This window comes from Eulemur rufifrons, chromosome 16, assembly GCF_041146395.1.
Source record: "Eulemur rufifrons isolate Redbay chromosome 16, OSU_ERuf_1, whole genome shotgun sequence".
NCBI lineage: Eukaryota > Metazoa > Chordata > Mammalia > Primates > Lemuridae > Eulemur > Eulemur rufifrons.
This window is the reverse complement of record NC_090998.1, coordinates 77,537,046-77,559,011: the sequence shown is the minus strand read 5'-3', so window position 1 is coordinate 77,559,011 and position 21,966 is coordinate 77,537,046. Positions and strand designations below refer to the sequence as shown.

The 21,966-nt window shown below is 36.8% G+C and overlaps 1 protein-coding gene across 1 annotated transcript; it reads right to left on the bottom strand.

The window, feature by feature from the left end:
- Positions 1-286: 286 nt before the first annotated feature.
- On the bottom strand, positions 287-20,200 carry ACTR6 (actin related protein 6). Its single transcript, XM_069490659.1, has 11 exons — positions 20,110-20,200; positions 17,271-17,388; positions 16,683-16,751; positions 15,700-15,823; positions 13,872-14,007; positions 13,727-13,783; positions 9,937-10,035; positions 9,763-9,841; positions 5,289-5,460; positions 3,137-3,275; positions 287-673 (listed from the first exon to the last, which is right to left on the bottom strand). Exons 1-11 carry the CDS (start codon positions 20,175-20,177, stop codon positions 544-546), a joined length of 1,191 nt encoding a protein of 396 aa, XP_069346760.1. The 5' UTR covers positions 20,178-20,200; the 3' UTR covers positions 287-543.
- Between the last annotated feature and the right edge of the window lie 1,766 nt (positions 20,201-21,966).

Sequence of the window (21,966 nt, the reverse complement as noted above, 5' to 3'; positions counted from 1 at the left end):
CACTTTCGTCTCCATCCTTTCAGACTTAGTCTAAGTAAAAAAATAAACTTTATGCACGCATAAGATTAGTCTTTCCAACTTTAATATGTATAAATAAAAATTTTTAAATAAAATACTTAGTTCTAAGAGAGATAAATCAATTCACCCTGAAAACACTTTAATTCCTAGTTATAGACATACAAAACTACCTTCTAAGGAAAACTGACCAGTGAGACAGTTAAGTCCATGCTTTCAGTTATGAAGAATTAAACCTAAAATGCATTCACTCTTTCATCTTCTAATGAAATAACCTACTCTCAGAAACAGCATAAGCACTGTAATGGTAGTCTAGCTCCTAAATGAAAATATGGGCTGAGTTACATTTTACAGTAATAACCTAGCTAAGAAGCCTTTGAAAATTAGCAATGGATCAAAGGATTTACATAAACTCAAGGCTTTATCTTAGGATGAAAGGTAATACAGTTCCTTAACCTCTTTTAAAAGGAACACTGAAATTAAACCTTTCAGTCATAACCAGTCAAGACTTTCATTCAGAATTGTTTCTTAAATATCAAATTTCTCTTCACAGACACTATGTCCATTTTCTTCATAATCTTCTCTTGTTACCACCATATCTTCAAAATCATCATTCTCTGATATCAATTTTCCACCTTCCCACGCATAAGTGATAGGGCTGAAAATAAAGGTAAAATAAATGAACCCAGATGGTTTTACAGAACTGAAATGTCTGAAAACATTAATTAGTAAATAAAATATGGCAAGCTCTACCCAACGTAATTTAACAGAAAATCATTTAAGGTGTAAAAATAAGCATAAGTTTCACATAAGTAGAGCAAACTCAAAAGGAAAGGAACCTTGGTCACCACTACAAAATAGTAAATGTTCTTTTTTCCTTATGCCCTGAATTTATGGGCCCTCTACTTCTAATGAAAAAACAAGAATATGAGCAAAAGATCAAAAGATGCTTAAACAGAAAAACACCATCATAACTAAGTCTAAATTCGGTATGTGGCAAGAATACATCATCTCATTAATCCTCAAAGCAATCCTTGAGGTAGTCATTGCAACTTCCATTTTATAGATTTGGAAAATGAGGTTCAGAGAGAACTAGGATTTAACCCAGAACTGTTTTCACAGTCTGTGCTTTTGCTGTTATACTTTGTTGCCTCTAATAAATGAAATATTTAGAAAACATAGTACATGATAAGAAATTACATGGTGGAACAGACAATAGGTGAAATTAGAGCAGATAAAACATTCAGTTTGGATTTGCTATGTACAACCAAGGCTATACTTTGTATTATGACTCATTTCTATTTCTACTGTTCCTCTACCCCAAGTCAGAGTTGCAAATCTGAAAAAGGTAAAGAAAAAAGTTAATGATTTCTTTATTGTATTTCCATTAACCTTTTATAAAAATAGATTTATATATAAATATACAAAAATTTATATATAAAAGCAGATGTGCAATAAACTTTATTTCATACATTTATTGAATAAAAGAATAAACCCATTTCTGTAGATCTGTAATCTAGGCCTGTAATCTGTGCATGCAGGATAGAAATCTAATACAACTCATATTCTAGAGTATATAAACATTAATGCTGATAGAAATCATTCTAATATTTAATAATCATTTATTCTTTTATCTGATAGCTATGAATGAATAAATGAAATTGATACAGATGAGGGCCTTCTATTAACTGCTATTTTGAAAAATTCTACCTTAGCTTTAAAACAAAGCTCTAGAATTAAGAATTAGGTATATGGGGTATTGTCTGCAACTCTGCCAGTCACACTAGGAGTGAGTATTTTTGTGGGGTACAGGGTCTTGCTCTGTTGCCTGGACTAGAGTACAGGGGTGTCATCATAGCTCATTGCAATCTCAAACTCCTGGGCTCAAAGGATCCTTCTGCCTCAGCCTCCTGAGTAGCTGGCCATGGATGCAAACCACCACACCCAGCTAATTTTTTTTTTTTTTCGGTAGACACAGAGACTTACTGTGTTGCCCATGCTGGTCTGAAACTCCTGGGCTCAAGCCATCCTCCTGCCTTGGCTTCCCAAACTGCTAGGATTATAGGCGAGAGCCATCACACCCAGCCAGGAGTGGGTTTTTTGGACATATATTTTGGTAAAAACTCCTGATTCAAGACAAGAGACTAGGTTTTAATCTGGTCACTATTAACTCTCCATAAGGTGATTGCCAGTCATGAGCCCACTTGTTTTTTTAATTACAAATTAAGAATGTTGAACAGGATAATCTGCAAGTTCTTATAACTTTGAAATTCCACCTTAGTTTTTTACCGCTAAAGTAGAAATGATGATATCTGCTTTTTCTCAAAACTGGGTATAATAGTTTTGAATTTTTTAAAAAAGAATAGGCAAATGTAAAAGTCATTTCAAATATTCAGAATTTTTCAAAATTCCAAAACAACTTATGAATTGACATATCTTAATGGTTCAATTCTTAAATTTCTATTCTTCTTAAAAACTTGCAAGAAATGACATCTCATAGGCCAGGCATGGTAGCTCATGCCTGTAATCCGAGCACTCTGGGAGGCTGAGGTGGGAGGATTGCTTGAGCCCAGGAGGTGGAGACCAGCCTGAGCAAGAGCGAGACCCTGTCTCTACTAAAAATAGAAAAAATTAGCTGGGCATGTTGGTGCGTGCCTATAGTCCCAGCTACTGGGCAAGCTGAGGCAGGAGGAGCACTTGAGCTCAGGAGTTTGAGGTTGCTGCGAGCTAGGCTGACACCACAGCAACAGAGTGAGACTCTGTCTCAAAAAAAAAAAAAAGATGTCTCAGATAAATCCTATAGATAATAACCTGATTGCTTTACCTATACAAATCTCTTAGGAACAAGGACTGATTTACTATATGGAAGGGATCACATGTTAATTGAGCACCCATTATGTACCAAACACTATGGTTGGCATTTTACATACTTCCATCCCATTTAATTCACCGAAATGTAAGGTTTATCATTTCAATTTTTGAGACAGGGAAAATGAAGACTCAACTGGTGAAATAAACCTACCAATGTGGTAGAACCAGGCTTTAAACTCAAGCCTGCCTACAGACCACCTTTTCTACAAGATGAATTCCATGTTTTATTCCTACATAAACCAATACTTACTTTTCAGGCAGCACAACAGAAACATCATAATCTGTTGGAGTGAGACATCGAACTTCTGAGTAAACCCGATCCCTAAATCCTGGGAAAAGGGAATTTCCTCCTGTCAAAACAATGTTCTTAAAAAAATGTGGCTGCATTTCTGTAAAAGGAGAAAGGGAAGAAAGAAAGGTGTTAGAAAATGTTTTAACTTACTGTTCTGGAAAGACATGGAAGAGGTTAAGAAGCAATTAGACCAGCCTGGGTAACATAGGACACTCTGCCTCTCTACAAAAAATTTTAAAAATTAGCCAGGCATGGTGGCATATACCTGTAGTCCCAGCTACTTGGGAGGCTGAGGTGAAGGGATCCCTTTAGCCCAGGAGCTGGAAGTTACAGTGAGCCATGATCATGCCACTGCTCTCTAGCCTGGGTGACAGAGCAAGACCCTGTCTCTAAAAAAAAGCAGGCCGGGCGTGGTGGCTCACGAGTGTAATCCTAGCACTCTGGGAGGCCGAGGTGGGAAGATTGCTTGAGCCCAGGAGTTCGAGACCAGCCTGAGCAAGAGCGAGACCCTGTCTCTACTGAAAATAGAAAGAAATTAGCCAAACAACTAAAAATAGAAAAAATAAGCTGGGCATGGTAGCACATGCTTGTAGTCCCAGCTATGTGGGAGGCTGAGGCAGGAGGATTGCTTGAGCCCAGGAGTTTGAGGTTGCTGTGAGCTAGGCCGATGCCAAGGCAGTCTAGCCTGGGCAACAGAGTGAGACTCTGTCTCAAAAAAAAAAAAATGACAAACAGGCCGGGCGCGGTGGCTCACGCCTGTAATCCTAGCACTCTGGGAGGCCGAGGCGGGTGAATCGCTTGAGGTCAGGAGTTCGAGACCAGCCTGAGCAAGAGCGAGACCTCGTCTCTACTAAAAATAGAAAGAAATGATCTGGCCAACTAAAAATATATATAGAAAAAATTAGCCGGGCATGGTGGTGCATGCCTGTAGTCCCAGCTACTCGGGAGGCTGAGGCAGGAGGATTGCTTGAGCCCAGGAGTTTGAGGTTGCTGTGAGCTAGGCTGACGCCACAGCACTCACTCTAGCCCGGGCAACAAAGCAACACTCTGTCTCAAAAAAAAAAAAAAAAAAATGACAAACAAACAAAAAAAAGCCTACAAAGCACAACCAGCAAATCTGTCAGGAATTAACAGGTACTGGCCACCTACTGGTTCTGTTCACCAAAACAAGGGCAGAGTTCCCTTATATTGACATTGAGTCTCATGACGTTAAAGCAGCATAGTACAAAATGTTGTATATATCACAACTGTAACTTTATATAAAATGTGAAATTAATATGAAAATAGTTGTGAAATAATTAAGGTGATAGTATTATGTGACTTTTATAATTTTTTTTTTTTTCTGAGGCAGAGTCTTGCTCTGTTGCCCGGGCTAGAGTGCCGTGGCATCAGCCTAGCTCCAGCAACCTCAGACTCCTGGGCTCAAGCAATCCTCCTGCCTCAGCCTCCTGAGTAGCTAGGACTACAGGCATGTGCCACCATGCCCGGCTAATTTTTTCTATATATATTTTTTAGCTATCCAGATAATTTCTTTCTATTTTTGGGAGAGATGGGGTCTCGCTCTTGCTCAGGCTGGTCTCGAACTCCTGACCTCGAGAGATCCTCCCGCCTCAGCCTCCCAGAGTGCTAGGATTATAGGCATGAGCCACCGTGCCTGGCCATATAAGTTTTTGTAAATGAGAGGAAAGTATACTGCATGTGCTAGATTTTATCCAATGCCTAAACTTTTCCTTATGAACTAGGATGATATGATATAAAAGTACTCTTTAATGACTTTTCCTATACCAAATTTATAATTCAGGACGAATCAAGTAAGAGTTTTTTTTTGAGACATGGGCCTCACTATGTTTTCCAGGCTGGTATCAAACTCCTGGTTTCAACTGATCCTCCCGCCTCAGCCTCCTGAGTAGCTGGGAGTACAGGTACACATCACCATGCCCAGCGTCAAGTAAGAATTATTTAAGTATATCAGGATCTGAAAAGTCTCTTTCATTTAAAAGAGATTTGCCATTTGCCTGAAATTATTTAGAAGAAAGAGGGTTCACAGAGCATATGATTTTTTTTTAAATATCATTATTCTTCAATATTTTAACTGTAATTATTTACATACCTTCAGGTAAGTTCTGAATTGAATAGACAATGGCTTCTGGAATTCCCATTTCTTGAATGCCTATATCTGAAGGATTAAAGAGTATTTCTGGAACAGCAAATCTCTCATTGGCCAGACGAAGAATTTGTTCCCCAGATTTATATTTTCCACTCAGCACCATCTCTTCCCTTGGCTTAAAGAAAAATAAGATTAAAAGTTTAAGTTACATTATCTGCTCACATGACTAATAATAATTCGTAATGGCCAGGTACGGTGGCTCACGCCTATAATCGTAGCACTCTGGGAGGCCAAGGCAGAAGGATCACTTGAGGTCAGGAGTTCGAGACTAGCCTGAGCAAAAGCAAGAGCAAGACCCCATCTCTACTAAAAATAGAAAAAAAAAATAGCCAGGCATGGTGGCGTCTGCCTGCAGTCTCAGCTACTTGGGAGGCTAAGGCAGGAGGATTGCTTGAGCCCATGAGTTTGAGGTTGCAGTGAGCTATGATTATGCCACTGTACTCCAGCCAGGGGCAACAGAGTAAGACTCTGTTTCAAAAAAAAAAAAAAGAATTAGTAATATGTAACACTAATATATTAACCATGTATTTAAAAGTGTCACCATTCCCAAAAGTTAGAAAAATGTGGCCTTCTCTCCTATTGTTAAAACCACACAAATAATTACTGTCTCTAATATGGCTAGTCCCCAAAAGATAATCTGGCAGCTTTATTCCACACATTTTAAAATAAAGGAGAACAGAAAAGAGGGAGCTTCATAATCTACCTATAATGGTACTGATTGCAATTTCTAGAGAACAAAGAACATACTCTAAATAAAAAACATTTGCTCTGTCTTGTGTTCCTACCATTATCTACTTTTACTCCCCCACTTCAGGTGTTTATCTCCCCTACTTCAGGCATTTACTAGACATATTGTTCTATTAGGATTTCCCCTTTCCCTTGTGCAAAAAGCCTACATCTATAAATTTCTTTACTAGTCATTCAAACTCTATTCAAAATTAGTTGGCAAATTTTACATACATAATCTTTATCCTTAAAATTATTTTATAATGCCAACTTTGTAATGAGGACTATGTATAAAAAACACAAACTTTGAACAACCATGACTTATATTCTCTTGTTATTTATTTTCTGCTAACCCGCTCATTCTGTGATGAATGGGCCAGAAATAATAATCTCCTTCTATGATATTCTACATCATTAAAATAACTGTTCCTCTCAATGTTACAAAGAATCATCAGCTCATCTAGATTCAGTTAAAGACATTCATTTCATTTGATTTATACCTGCAGTTTCCTTAATGAAAGCAGCCATCTCCTCTATTCAGATTTAAGCTTCCTCAGAGAGGTTTTTTTCTGACTTCCAAATAAAAGGACCCTTCACTATTCTCTACTATCACCCTGTATTAGCCTTCTTAGCCTACAGTGTTCAACATCACATATCCACTACCTAACATAGTACCTGGTACATGGTAGGTATTCAATAAATTCTTGAATAATGGCACGCGAGCCAACAACATGCCATTCATTGTATTAGGCATATTATATATATTACCTCAGTGAACTCTCACATAACCCTATAAGATATGCATATTTTCCTTTTATTAAGTATGCAATCAGGCTCTTCAAGGTTCCAACTTGTTCAAGGTCATTCATATAAAAACCCAAAGCACATACAAAATATTCCTTCCACTACGTTGCCACTCTTAACCTGGATATGAATGATTAAATTTCTATCATTTGGGAATTCCATGCTCAAACGTTATTTGTAAATAAAAAACTATCCTGAAAATTACACAATATTCATAGTACTCTAGGGAGAACAGAAAACTATATATCACATTTAACCCAATTAAACTATTGTTATAGTAACAAAGAGATTATTCCTCGCAGAGGTATTCTTCCTTCTCAGGCAGAATGGAAAATTTTTCCTTTAAATTTATACATTCATTTAAATTCAGGCCATTTTGAGTGTTGACAAAATAAGCAGGAGGATTGCTTGAGGCCTGGAGTTTGAGACCAGCCTGGGAAACACACTGACACTCATTTCTACAAAAAAAAAAAAAAAATTTTAATTTAAAATTTAAAATTAGCTAGGCATGGTGGTATGTGTCTGTAGTCCTAACTACTAGGGTGGCTGAGGTGGGAGATCACTTGAGCCCAGGAGTTCAAGGCTGCAGTGAGCTATGATTGTGCCACTGCACTCCAGCATGGGCTACAGGGCAAGACCCTTTCTCTCTTAAAAAAATTATAACAATAGCCTGAGACAGATGCAGACTTGGAGAAATTCAGTTGACAAAACATTGGAAGTTATCTAATAGCCCTGATTGACAGAAGAGGATCATGTGACTTATCTGGATCAAATATCTAACTAGGGGAGAGAGCCATAACTAGATATCGTTGCTGAATGTTAGCACTAAAGCCATTAATCGTTAATATGTAACCTGGTACAACAAGTAGTTTCTGTTTTTAAGAGTATATTTCCAAAAAGAGTTTTGTTTTAGACATAGATAAATGAAGGAATTTATAAGGGTTGCTGGGAGCTGGTATTTTAGTCAATGTAGGCCATGATTACTGCATGGCCCTCATACAGTTAGTTCTGGAACCATTAAAGAAAGGATCTGTTTGTATCATAACGGCTTTGCAGAAAAGTGGTAATCATTAACAATAAGGGCAATTTCTCAACTTAGGGTCAGCCAAATGCATTACACTTGAGTGGGCTTCCTCTTTCTGATAAGAGATAAACTGGAATTTCTATCAGTTGTAATCACTAATGATACTATAGACCTTATTTTTATTATTATCGTTACTATCCTTAGCACTAGAAAAGCAAGGTTGCAACTTTTTCACAAACATTAAAAAATATTCTTGAATAAACTATCAAAGTCCACCCCCCTATACCTTTTATTTCTTCTTTTTTCTCGCTTTGCTGCCCAGGCTGGTGTACAGTGTCACAATCATAGCTCACTGCCACCTTGAACTCCTGCCTTGGCCTCCTGAGTAGCTGGGACTACAGGCACACACCACCTCACCCGGCTAATTTTCAAAACAACTTTTTTTGTGGAGACAGGGTCTCACTATGTTGCCCAGCCTGATCTTGCACTCCTGGGCTCAAGCAATCCTCCCACCTCAGCTTCCCAAAGTGCTGGGATTACAGGCAGTGAGCCACTTCTCCCAGCCTTAATGCAGCATGACAGATAAATTGGCATTCCCCTTTCTAACTTGGTGTTTCATTATTCACACACATAGTTCATACTTTTACTTCACACTTATGTATACCTAAATAACAAATATTATTATTCTGCAAAGACTGAAAGTGTACGTAGCTTTCTAAAACTTGCTTTTCTATTAGACATCAGATTTCTGAGATTTACCCATGTTCATCATGTAGCTCTACTTCATTTTTACTACTGATCATTTTATAATATGAATGTATTAAAAATTATTTATTATCTCTTCACTAGTGGATATTTAGGTTGTTCACAATTTTTGACTGTTTTAAAGTATACTGCAATGAATATTAGCATAAATGTACTTATGTTTCTGACCAAAGATTTTTGACTTCCCAGCAGTCCTCATTAAGCTGGAAAGTAGAAGGGCAAACTTCACATTTACCCAAACACAGAAATGATTTTATCTGAGCTAATCAAAGATAAGGACAAATTATTTTGACATCCAAGACAAAGTGGTTCTCAACACTTTGAAAGTGCACTGGAATTTGTCCTTTTCAACTACAATCCTATCATGTCAGACCAAACAGGAGTAAAGTTCGGCCCTGGGTCAGCTATATTAATAATTTTCACAATAGGAAAATAACCAATTTCTAACTGGATTTAAACTAATGCCTCAATAAACAGAAATGGATTAAACATAACACAGGTAATGACACTATTTATCTTCAGATTTGTTCCATGTCCTCTAAATTGGCTGACAGTTCTTTTTCTAAATAAATTTAGTGAGACATTTATTAATCAAATATCACTGGTCCCTGGTGAAATGGCCACCAGGAAGGAAGTGATCAACTCACGAAGGCCCTGCCAATCCCAGCTGGACCTGAAAAAGTGCTTTTCAAATTTGACTGAGGTGGCCATTTGAAGAAATATCCTTCCTTAATTTTTTTTTTTTTTTTTTTTGAGCCAGAGTCTTGCTCTGTTGCCTGGGCTAGAGTACTGTGGCGTCAGCCTAGCTCACAGCAACCTCAAACTCCTGGGCTTAAGCAATCCTACTGCATCAGCCTCCCGAGTTGCTGGGACTACAGGCATGCGCCACCATGCCCAGCTAATTTTTTCTATATATTTTTAGTTGTCCAGATAATTTCTTTCTATTTTTTTAGTAGAGACGGGGTCTCGCTCTTGTTCAGGCTTGTCTCGAACTCCTGAGTTCAAACGATCCTCCCATCTCGGCCTCCCAGAGTGCTAGGATTACAGGCATGAGCCACCACGCCCGGCCTATCCTTCCTTAATGATTTTTAAAATTACCTTACAAAAGCCCTTCTTAATGGTACTGAAGTCAGGCAGAACATAGTCTATCATTACTGTATTTTCTTCTCCTTTTAATCTGAAAAACAAAATAGGGACTTATGAAATATTTTAATTATGTGTTAATATCCCCCAAGAATAACTTTCCTATTCTTAGATTACAATTATACTTACTTTGCAATATCCATATCTCTGTAAAAATCCTGAGACACATAGCATACATCTTCTTTCACTTGATTAATCACATGTGTTTCATCCATAACGTGTAGCTGCCTAATAGAATAAAAGTTGTAAAATTTGAAATGGAAAAAATTTAAATATAACTTATCATTTCAAATATTTTTTCTGGAATTAAATTTTCAGGTAGCTGATTTTTTTGAAATCTTAAATTCTTGAATGTGTAAAATAATTCTAACTTTATGGAATACTCTCACTTCCATTATCTTATTTAATTTCCACATTATTCCTCTGCCGGGTGTGGTGGCGCATGCCTGTAGTCCCAGCTACTCGGGAGGCTGAGGCAGGAGGATCACTTGAGCCCGGGAGTTTGAGGTTGCTGTGAGCTAGGCTGACGCCACGGCACTCACTCTAGCCTGGGCAAGAAAGTGAGACTCTGTCTCAAAAAAATATATATATAAATAAATAAAAAACAAAAATGCAAGGTTATTTCCCTTGAAGATTTTCTTGTGCACACAGATTTTATTATACACTACATGTTTATTTTTTATGTTTTCAACCAGACATTATCTAATAACATTTTCTTAAGCTCTTATTGTTTAAAAATGATTTTAACTACTCTGTAATAGTTATTAGATGGCTCTATTAAAATGTATTTATCAGAGTTCCTAATGTTGGAAGTTTAGATCAGAAAGGAAAGATACTTGTGTGTTTAGTAACATGGACTTTAGAATCAGAGACCTAGGTTTGAAACATAACTTAGTAGCCAAGTTACTTTACCTCTTTGGGACTCAATCTCTTCGATTCAAAGAAGTTAAGAAGACCAACTACTTAGCAGAGCTATAAGAAGTAAATGATTCTAATAATACATATAAAGTGTTTCGCATAGTCCCTGCCCTCAATAAATAAAAAACATTATTGCTCCCATCTTTTTGCTTTTGTACAACAAGTATCACTATATGCTATATTTAGTCCCTCTTACATGGACCATTGTACAAACGAGAAGAAAATATACTAATTCAATTATGACAATTCTAAAGTATCAAGGATTGGAAGAGCCATCCCAACTTCAGAAATTAAAATAGGAAAAAAGTACAACTTAGAATTGATAAAATATAGGTTATTTTTACCTATATCTCTAATTACCTCATTACTTATTCATATTCTGAAACACAGAATATCTAATAACTTTAGCCTTTTGATATATTGTCAAATATTTACTAGAAAAGTTATTTCAAGGTATGCTGTGATCAGCAGTCAATAAGAGTGACCATATAATAAACCTACAACACCATCTTTTGAAAAAACTTCTATTAATTTAGATTGTAACAATGGTATTTTAATTGGTATTTTCTCTTTTGGGAAGTAAGTGCCATGAGGAAGAAGAATTCTTGTCTGTTTTGTTCAGTCATGTATCCCAAGATCCTAAATAAATGCTCAATAAGTATTTGCTGAATTGAATCTGTGATTACTACATGAGTTAGTATTTTTTATGTCTGAGAGTTGTCCATCTGTATCCTTTGACTGTATGTAACTCCCTAAGAATTATCTATTTGTGCCAAGTGGCCATTATTTTTTCTGAGAATCACTTAAACATTTTATACTAGGATAGTGTTTTTTTAATGGATTAGTAAGCACTTTTAATATATTAAATATGTTAAAGATAACAACTGTATAGCATATATGTTTCAATTTATTTCTCAGGTTAAACAAAGCCTTAGTTTTGTTTACAGAGGCTTTTGATATAAATAAAGTTAAAAATTTTATGTAGCTAAAACATAAAAGCTTTTATAGCAAAACAAAGTGACTATAATCAACAATAAGTTAGGGTATACTTTAAAATAACTACGAGAGTGGAACTGGAATGTTCTAACAAACAAATGTTAAATGCCTGAGGTGATGGATACCTCAATTACCCTGATTTGATTAATTCACATTGTATGCCTGGATCAAAATATCACATATGCCCTATGAAGATATATAACTATGTACCCATTATAATTTAAAATATTTAAAAAGAAAAATTAAAGGTGCCAAAATCTGTCAAACTACTGTAAAACCTATAAAACTACTATTAAGAGTCAGTAGTTTTCCAGATTGGAAGAGGACACAATCAGGATTAGGGTGCTGGTAGTACTCTGCTTCACCTGTGTTCTCGTCACATAAGTGAGTTTACTTTTTGAAAATTCATTGAGTTTTCACTCATGATTTGTGTATCTTTCTGTATGTTTTACTTAAGTAAAAAAAAATTTTTAATAAATTCTATGTAGGAAAATATATCTTTTGCTATTTCTTCCATTATTTTTATGCTTAACAACTCAGTTAAGTATTTTTTATTATGGTTTCATTTTTATATTTGTCTTAAATACATTTGAACTTTAGTGTATGAGGCAAAGTAAAACTTTAACTTTTCTCCAGTCAACTTTCCCTGTATCCTTTCCTGAATAATTAATCCCCTAATTGGTTTTTGATGCTTTCTTTAGCAAAGAATACTTTTTGTTCCTTACATATTTGATTCAAGATTATTCAGTCTCACTGAATAATTGACACATAATAGTTGAACATGTTTATGGGGTACACAGTGATGTTCTGATACAGATAATTTATAGTGATCAGATCAGGGTAATTAGAATATCCATCATCTCAAACATTTATCATTTCTTTGTGTTAAAGACTATTCAATATCCTCATTCTAGCTATTTGAAACTGTAATATTCTTGAAATAACAAAAATATAGAGATGGAAAGCAGATTAGTGGTTGCCATGGGAAAAGGACAGGGTTGGGGAGCAAATATAAAGGAGTAGTACAAAGGAGTTCCTTTGTGGTGATGGAATAATTTTGTGTCTCTATTGTGGTGGTGATTACACAAATCTATACATGGGATAAAAGTACACAGAACTGTGCATACACCCACACAAAATGAGTGCATGTAAAATATGGTAAAAATTGAATGTGGTCTGTAGTCTAGTTAACAGTATTGTATTCATGTCAATTTCATGGTTTTGATGATGTACTACAGTTATATAAGATGTCATTAAGGGTCCATAGGACTGTATGTACTATTCTTGCAATTTCCCAAGCCTATAATTATTTATATATTTATATTTATAAAGAAAACGTTTTTTAAGTACTAAGGCTAGAGGGGATGGGGACTCTCAGGTGATGGCTAAGGGCAGTAGGTGTCCTTTTTTAATGAAATGTTCTAAAATTGATTGTAGTGATGGAGGTATTTACTAACAGATACTTCAAATGAGTGAATTATATGGTATGTAAATTATATCTCAATAAATCTGTTACAAAAGCAACGGTACATCTGACAGGAAAAAGGAGAGAGAAAAAGTAGAAGGCAATATAGATCTACTCATTTTCTCATATAACATATAGGTAGGGGAGCAGAGAGATACTGATATTATCATACCATCCAAAGTTAAAGTAGCAAGAAATTGAGATTTAAGAATTTTACTTATGTTTTTAAACACAATAAAACTAAAAACAGTAGCACATATTATCATGTTCATGCACATTTACAATTTTAAAATATTATTTGTAATATATTAAACTCCCTAGAATTTAGAAATATCTTTTTGGTGGACACTACCATTTTATATGCTAGAAAGCTTTCCAGTTTGAACATCATTAGTGTTTATATATGTGATATAGCTTTTTAAGCAATAATATAGAAATGACACCTATGATTACAACTAAAGGTAAGAAATAATTTTAAATTACTTTAAAAAGTTCATCCCCAGAGTTCCATCCTCCCAAAGATTCAAACCCAAGTATTACCTGTAAGATATGATCTCCTTTAGATGATTCGTTAAGAGTTTTCCTCCAACATTTATCCTAAAAGAGAAGAATTCAAATTTGGTTCAGTTATCTCATATTTCATTGTTTCATCCTAGAAATAACATAAAAATTAAATGCAACTCACCGAATAATTGCTTCTTTTTTCTTTTTACTTCTACAATAAGGAACTATATGTGTAAAGGAATATCCACTATCTACAATGATACAGCATAATTCAGAAGGATTATCTCGGAAATACCTATGTGCACTGAGAGCCCCAGCTATTATAAAAAGATAAAGAAAAAAATGAACACATTCAATAAAAGTATAACATTAATTTAAAACAATAACAAACATAGAAAACTAAGGCAAGCACAAAGACAAAAGTTTCTCTTTAATTATTAAAAAAATGTTGGCTGGTCCAAAGGTAATGAGTTATCTCACTTGATTGTTCACAATCAGTTACAGATTGAACTCCTTGTTCTACTCTTTTGCCACTTCTCACTACTGCACTTAGCTAGTCTAAAAAAAATTTTTAAAAAAGTTAATTTATAATAATATTCATAACTGTCAAAAGATCTTTATAGGCTGGACATGGTGGCTCATGCCTGTAATTCTAACACTGGGAGGCTGAGGCAGGAGGATTGCTTGAGGCCAGGAGTTTCAGACCAGCCTGAACAAGAATGAAACCTCCCCATCTCTACAAAAAACAGAAAAATTAGTCAGGGATGGTGGCATGTGCCTGTAGTCTCAGGTACTCAGGAGGCTGAGGCAGGAGTATCATTTGAGCCCAGGAGGTTGCAGTGAGCTATGATGATGCCACTGCACTCTAGCCCCAGTGACAGAGTGAGACCCTATCCCCCCCAAAAAAAGGTAGTTATCTACCTTTTGCTTTGTAGCATTTGTAATGTTTAAACTTTAAAACATCACACTTATGTGGTAAATATAATAAAAAGAAAAATTTGTGATCAGTTTTTAAAGATAAATATTCATAGCTTATAATAATTATTACAACAATAGCTATTTTTTACTGAGCTTTTATTACATGCTGGGCTCTATTCTAAACTCTATTTAATTAGAGTGTGTGTTAATACAACAATCTCATTTTATAGCTGAGGAACCTGAAGCATAGAGAAATTAAGCAATGCACCCAAAGTCACACAATTACAAAGTAGCAGAGCCAGGATTCAAACCTAGGCAGTATGGCTTTAGAGCAGGATATTTCAGTCCTGGAACTATTGACATTGTGGGTTAGATGACTCCTTGTTGTTAGGGGCCTTCCTGTGCATTGCAGGACGTTTAGCAACATCTTGGCCTCTACACAATAGGTGCCAGTAGCACCCTCCCAGTTATGACAACCAAAAATGTCTCCAGACATTGCCAAATATCCACTGGGGAGCAAAAAACACCCTTGGTTGAAAACACTTCTAGGGAGTGTGCTCTTGACCATTACAGTACACTGCTGCTTATAGAGACTTAAATTCTTCAAGCTAAATATTTAAATGCTTCCATTGTACACAATCATATAATGTAATCCTAACCTGTAATAAACTTGTTTCTATGTGGTATTTACAGATTGTTTTCTCTCACATTGGCAGCCTGAGCTATTAACATTATTTAAAACAATAATGATAATAGCAAACATATCAATGAAAAGATAACGACCTCAGAATAATCTTTCAGAGATTAGAAATATGTGGCTAGTAGCTTCACTTTGGGGAAATATCGTATTAGTAAAAAGCTAAATTGAGAGAGGTCTGACTATATAATCTCTAAGGGTCCACCTAGTTTTAAAATTATGAGTTTTTTCCTTCAATAAGGATAACTCACAAAGAATAAAAAAATCCAACTTTTATTTCCTTCAGACCTAAAGAATGCCACCTAGTATGCTGAGATGTTAAGAGTTCCTTTACCCTATTCCCTATTCATATCTATGTTCATGTAACTCAATTTTAAGGAAAACTTTAACTCACCATTTACTCTTAATACTGCTTGGAACTGGTATTCTTCAAATAGAATTTCATTCATTGATTCTTGAATTGAAGTGAAGTTAAAATATGGTTCTGTGATAATAATGTTAGTATCCAAAAAATCAACCTATGGGAGAAAAAAATTCCAAAACATTTTGTAATTTGTAGTGATAATTATCAATACTTATATTATAAATAAAACTATTTAATCTTCACAATAATTCTAAGGAGGTAAGTTTTATTATTATCCTCACTTAACAAGCAAACTAAGGCGTAAGTTGAATAAGTTACCAAGGTTCATATAGCTACTTAGTAACATAGCTAGGATTTGAACCCAGGGTGTCTGGTTACAGAATCCATACACTTAACTACTAGGCAATTTTACCTCTCTTAAGGTAACATTAATGAAATGTTACTGTCTAATTGCTTAAAGAGAATTATGCCAAAGTAATGAATGATATAACCACAAGCATTGGGGCTGTTATTAAGTTTTTAATAGGAAAAGGGCAAAAGCTTCAAGATAACTCAAGTTTACATAATTCTCTCCCACACAGTCTTGAGAAGTATTAAAAACTTGAACATTTTCTCAGTATACTTATGGTCACATTATAGACACTAAAAGCACAAAATTTTCTTGTAATATTCACACATTCAGATACATAGGCAAAAATATTTTATTGTAAACATTAAAATGATACAGTGAATTGGTCTAATAATAGTAGAAATGTGAAGTAAAATTTTAATCTTGAGTTTCTAGACTATCTAGATTATCTTTACTCAACCTCCACTTCAACATGGAAATTCTATTCACTTGAATTTTTAAAATATTTAGAAAATCAAAGCTAGGGAAAGCTATAATTTAAATGGTGATTGAAATATGTACTGAAAACATGATCATAAGTTTATAATTCTTAAAATATAAGTTCTAATTTTTCATTCAAATAAGACAGGGAAATACAATTTGAATACACACTCTAATTTGTTACCTGATACATTTCTTTTCCAAAAAGGTAATCCCAAACTTGTCTTTGAACATCCCAATTCACCAAGTAGCCCTAAAAAATATTTTCATAAATTTAATTATCAAGAATATTTGAAAATTTTTAAAAATCAGAATAATATATTTTAAATCACTGGTTTCTATCTCTTTATGGTTATCTTCTCTAGTCTAATGATGCATGAATTTCAAACCAATTATACTGGTATGTTTTTCTCCTTTTAAAAGTTCAAAAAATTATAATAACTATAATACAAATAATAACTATAATGTCAAGGGTTCAAAAGACACACCAATATACAGAGCTGCCTCTCTAAACTTATTTTCTTAAATTAATGTGTGTACATCACTTAAACATAAGTAAAATTCAGTACTCACAATCTGTCTAAACCATGGTCATTTGTTTTTACCAAAACAATTTTTGGTTTTAATTAGATCTTAATTAAAAATTTCTAAGTCACCTTTTCTTAGAGATCTAAAAATATTTCATACATACACACACAGCCTTATACACACAATAAAAGACTACCTTTAAGTTTAGGTCTACAATGCTATAAATGATACATAATTGTATTACCTTTTGAAAAGGAAGGATGTAAAAGAGTCCAGAAGGGTCTTTTATTTCATCTATCTGGTTAGCCGTAAAAGTTTTAAGACGTGCCGTTTTTGACCTGAACTGACAGTTAGGAATGACCCTAGAAACAAACAAATAATAGCCTCAAGAAATCCTTACAGGTGAGTATTGGTTCTTTGATGAGATCCAGGGCTTTGGTAAAGGTCCTAGTTTTTCTTGCTTTAATGCAGAAATTCTTAACACCTAATTCCAGTAAAAGATTCACAAATTCTGGCTGGGCGTGGTGGCTCACGCCTATAATCCTAGCACCCTGGCAGGCCGAGGTGGGTGGATCGTTTTAGCTCAGGAGTTCAAGACCAGCCTGAGCAAGAGCGAGACCCCCGTCTCTACTAAAAATAGAAAGAAATTAGCTGGACAACTAAAAACATATAGAAAAAATTAGCTGGGCAAGGTGGCACATGCCTGTAGTCCCAGCTACTCTGGAGGCTGAGGCAGGAGGATTGCTTGAGCTCAGGAGTCTGAGGTTGCTGTGAGCTAGGCTGATGCTAGGCCTCTATAGCCCAGGCAACAGAGTGAGACTCTTGTCTCAAAAATAAATAAATAAATAAATAAAATAAAAATAAAAGATTCACAAGTTCAAAATTCTGGCCATAAAATTAAGTTTCCATGAAAGCAAAGATTTTCAATAAGCAAGACGCTACAGGGTATAGAGGTAGTAACTATTTTTCTTTTCTTTTTTTTTTTGGAGACAGAGTCTGGCTCTGTTGCCCGGACTAGAGTGCCATGGCATCAACCTGGCTCACAGCAACCTCAAACTCCTAGGCTTAAGCGATCCTACTGCCTCAATCTCCCCAGTAGCTGGGACTACAGGCATGTGCCACCATGCCCGGCTAATTTTTTCTATATATATATTTTAGTTAGCCAGATAATTTCTTTCTATTTTTAGTAGAGATGGGGCGCAGGGGGGAGGGGGTGGTTTGTCTCGCTCTTGCTCAGGCTGGTCTCGAACTCCTGACCTCGAGTGATCCACCCGCCTCGGCCTCCCAGGGTGCTAGGATTACAGGCGTGAGCCACTGCGCCCCACCGTGGCCTATTTTTAAATATGGTTGTTGCCCGCCATGAGTTTACAATCTGTTAGGAAGACAAACTAGAACCATTACCAATCATACATACATGTATGCATACAAATATATATAATGATGATATGGAGATAACTGTAAAAATGTTTTGTGCTTGCCTATTGCAGTTGCTATACTGTCAGCATTTTCTCTACATGTTTAATTATTCTTTTAAGACATAATTGTAAGAAGCTGCATTATTGTCATTCTCATGGTTATAATGTATTTAGTCAATCTGCTATTGTTGATTATTTAGCTTGCTTGCCATTTTTTTGCTACCTGTACACAAAGTCTATGAATAATACAGAGTATCCTTGTACTTGCTCTTGTCAAATACAGTATTTCTAATTAATTCCCTAGGTAAGTGATAATAGAATTGCTGTGTCAAACGTTATGAACAACGATACACATTGGCAAAATGTTTTCCAGAATGTAACAATTTACATTCCTACTCAGTTGGATTTCCCTATTTAAAAAGAAATGAGGGCCGGACGCGGTGGCTCATGCTTGTAATCCTAACATTTTGGGAGATCGAGGCGGGAGGACACTTGAGCCCACGAGTTCAAGAACAGCCTAAGCGGCCGGGTGCGGTGGCTCACGCCTGTAATCCTAGCACTCTGGGAGGCCGAGGTGGGCGGATCGTTTGAGCTCAGGAGTTCGAGACCAGCCTGAGCAAGAGCGAGACCCCATCTCTATTAAAAAAAAAAAAGAAAGAAAAAAAAAAAAGAACAGCCTAAGCAAGAGCGAGACACAGTTGCTACAAAAAATAGAATAATTAGCCAGGTGTGGTGGCCCGTGACTGTAATCCCAGCTACTTGGGGGGCTGAGGCAGGAGGATAGCTTGAGCCCACGAGTTTAGGGTTGCAGTGAGCTATGATGACACCACTGTACTCTAGCCTGTTGCCTTCGGTGGGGGAAAAAAAAAGAGAAAGAAAGAAATGAATGAAAGAAAAGAATGTAAAAAAAAAGCTTTTGAATTTGACAGAGGAAAGGCATGTCTTTAAGTTTGCATATTTACTCAAACATATATTTTATGACTACACGTTATGAATGCCATTATGGTATTTCTGTATTGTTCTGTTTTTGAGAAAGGGTCTCTCTCTGTCGCCCAGGCTAGAGTGCAGTGACCCGATCGTAGCTTACTGTGGTTTGAAACTCCTGGGCTCAAGCGATCCTCCTGCCGCAGCTTCCCGAGTAGCTGGGACTACAGGAGCGCGCTACCAAGCCCGACTGCATTTCTATTTAACTGACCTTATCAACTAGGTCAGCCAGTGGACCAAACCCTTCAAAGCCTCCAGACCCTAAGACAGTGCTTTTTAGACTTCTCTGGGACCTGAAACCCTTTGAAGATCTGATTTTACCTATATAATCGCGTGCCCAGGAAAAAGCACATACAACCAAAATGTTGCCCACAATTTCTGAATATTCAGGAACTTTGTCTACAGACCCTTCTTTCAGGAACGCATCTCTAGAAGCCTAATTTCCTTGGCTACTTCCTGTTACAAAACGAAACATACATTCCACTTCCCGGGCCGCGCAGCCCAAAAGTAAAACCAAAATCAATTCCAGTTCAAAGCATCACAACCACCCACCCGGCTCCAACCAGAGCATCCCTCTGGCTCAAGTTAGGGCCGGGCGGGAGCGTCTTTGGTTCACAGATACCCAGAGATGAAACGTAGCACTAGACGTGCCTGTCTTACCCCTTGGAGAAAGCAAACACTTACGAGACATTTTCGTGGCTGTAACCGATTTTTGCGTTGTAGGCTCCATTATCCAGTACTAGGGTCGTCATTTCAGCACCGACCACACACACGGCAGCTGCCTGCCTTTCCCTTTCCGACCCTTCTGCTCAGGCTTCTTCCCGCGCTCTATGGTTTTCTAGGCGGAGCGTTAGGACGCGCTTCCGGTCACCATAGCAACGGAGGACGCCGGAAGTCAGAGACTGCGGAGCCGTCTTTAGCACCAGCGGACATCCACTGTGCTTCCCAGGCTAACCTGTTTACGTGGTGGCGAAATTCGCGTGCTGAGTGCTTTCTAGCCCATTTAGTATTTGCTCTTGTTTGCGTAAATTGACTTGCGCTTGCAAGTTTTTCTAACCCCTGCAGCGAACTGGCTGCGTGTTTGTGTGTGTGTGTCCTCCAGTAGTATTGTTCAGTTACATTTCTTGGAGAATAAAGTGCAAAACCATACTCAGCATGAGATTTGATATGAGGTCTCCCCAGCCTCCTTCCCCGCCACTCCCAATCCTACCGTAGGATCCACCCGCCCTGAACGTCTTATATGCTGTTCTGTCAATTGCCTTGCTCGTTTACTCACGTTCATACTCTCCTTCCTTGCCTACGTGTTTCTTGAGGACCGAGCTTATGACTCTTTCTCATCCAAAAAAGTCTTCTCGAAATCTGACATGCTCCCTCTCCCTTCCCTGGAATTAGGAGGGCCTATGTGCACCTATAATGCCCTGGGGTAATCCTTATATATCACAGTGGTTAAGAGAATTTTTGAAACCCGGACTCTGCCACAATATGGTTGTGTAACCTTGGACGATGAAGATGTTAGTGGTAACTTACACGATGCTTACAACGTGTGGATAAGCTATTACAAAAGTTTTATAGATACTAACTAATTTAATCCTTAAAACTCTGTGACTTAAGTACTATTATTGAAATGAAAGAAGTAGTGGTTAAGAGTGCAGTCTCTGGATTCAGACTGCTAGGTCAAATCCTAGTTCTGCCACCAACTTGGACAGGTTAGTTAACCACTCTGTGCCTTAGTTTTCTTACCTGTAAAATGAGATAATATTAATAACATACACTTGCAGAATAGTTTTGTTGACCTAAAAAGAAGCTGAGGCAAAATTAATATAAATAGAGTTTATTTGAGTCAAGCTTGAGGATTGCAACCCAGGAGCAAAGATTCAAGTTGCCCTGAACATACACTCCCATTAGCAGCAGTTACAAGTGCATTTTTAAAGGAAAAGAAGAGACAGTTCCTAAGTTTTTTACTAATAATTTATATTAAAATAACATAAGCTATTTTTTTCTTCCCCCCTCCAACCCCTCAACATAAGCTATTGATTCGCTATACATTGTTCTTTGTACCACAAAATCCAACAACATGAAGATAATGGGTGAGGCATCTAGTAAGGAACAAAATGACTTTAAGTAATTGTCCCCTGCCATGGATGTTGGGGGAGCATGACTGAAGTCCCATACTCAATGTCTCTCTGGGCCTGATAAATTTTGCATACATCACATATCTCCGACTGCTCTGAGCTCTTTTTCTTTTCTTTTTTTTTCTTTTGAGACGGAGTCTCACCCTGTCACCTGGGCTAGAGTGCGGTGGCATTAGCCTAGCTCATAGCAACCTCAAACTCCTGGGCTCAAGCGATCCTACTGTCTCAGTCTCCCTAGTAGCTGGGATTACAGGCACCTGCCACCAAGCCCAGCTAATTTTTCTAGTAGAGACAGGGTCTCGCTCTTGCTCAGGCTGGTCTCAAAATCCTGACCTCAAGCTATTCTTCTGCCTCGGCTCTCCAGAATGCTAGGATTACAGGCATGAGCCACAGTGCCTGGCCTGAGCTA

Bases quoted from the DNA above. Each gene is read 5' to 3' on its own strand.
- ACTR6 (XM_069490659.1), bottom strand. From the start codon at position 20,177: ATGACGACCCTAGTACTGGATAATGGAGCCTACAACGCAAAAATCGGT. The intron at 15,824-16,682 runs GTAACAAATTAG...TTTCTCCCATAG, and splicing joins TTGGAAAAGAAATGTATCAG to GTTGATTTTTTGGATACTAA. The intron at 9,842-9,936 runs GTAAGTATAATT...TTTGTTTTTCAG, and splicing joins AGAGATATGGATATTGCAAA to ATTAAAAGGAGAAGAAAATA.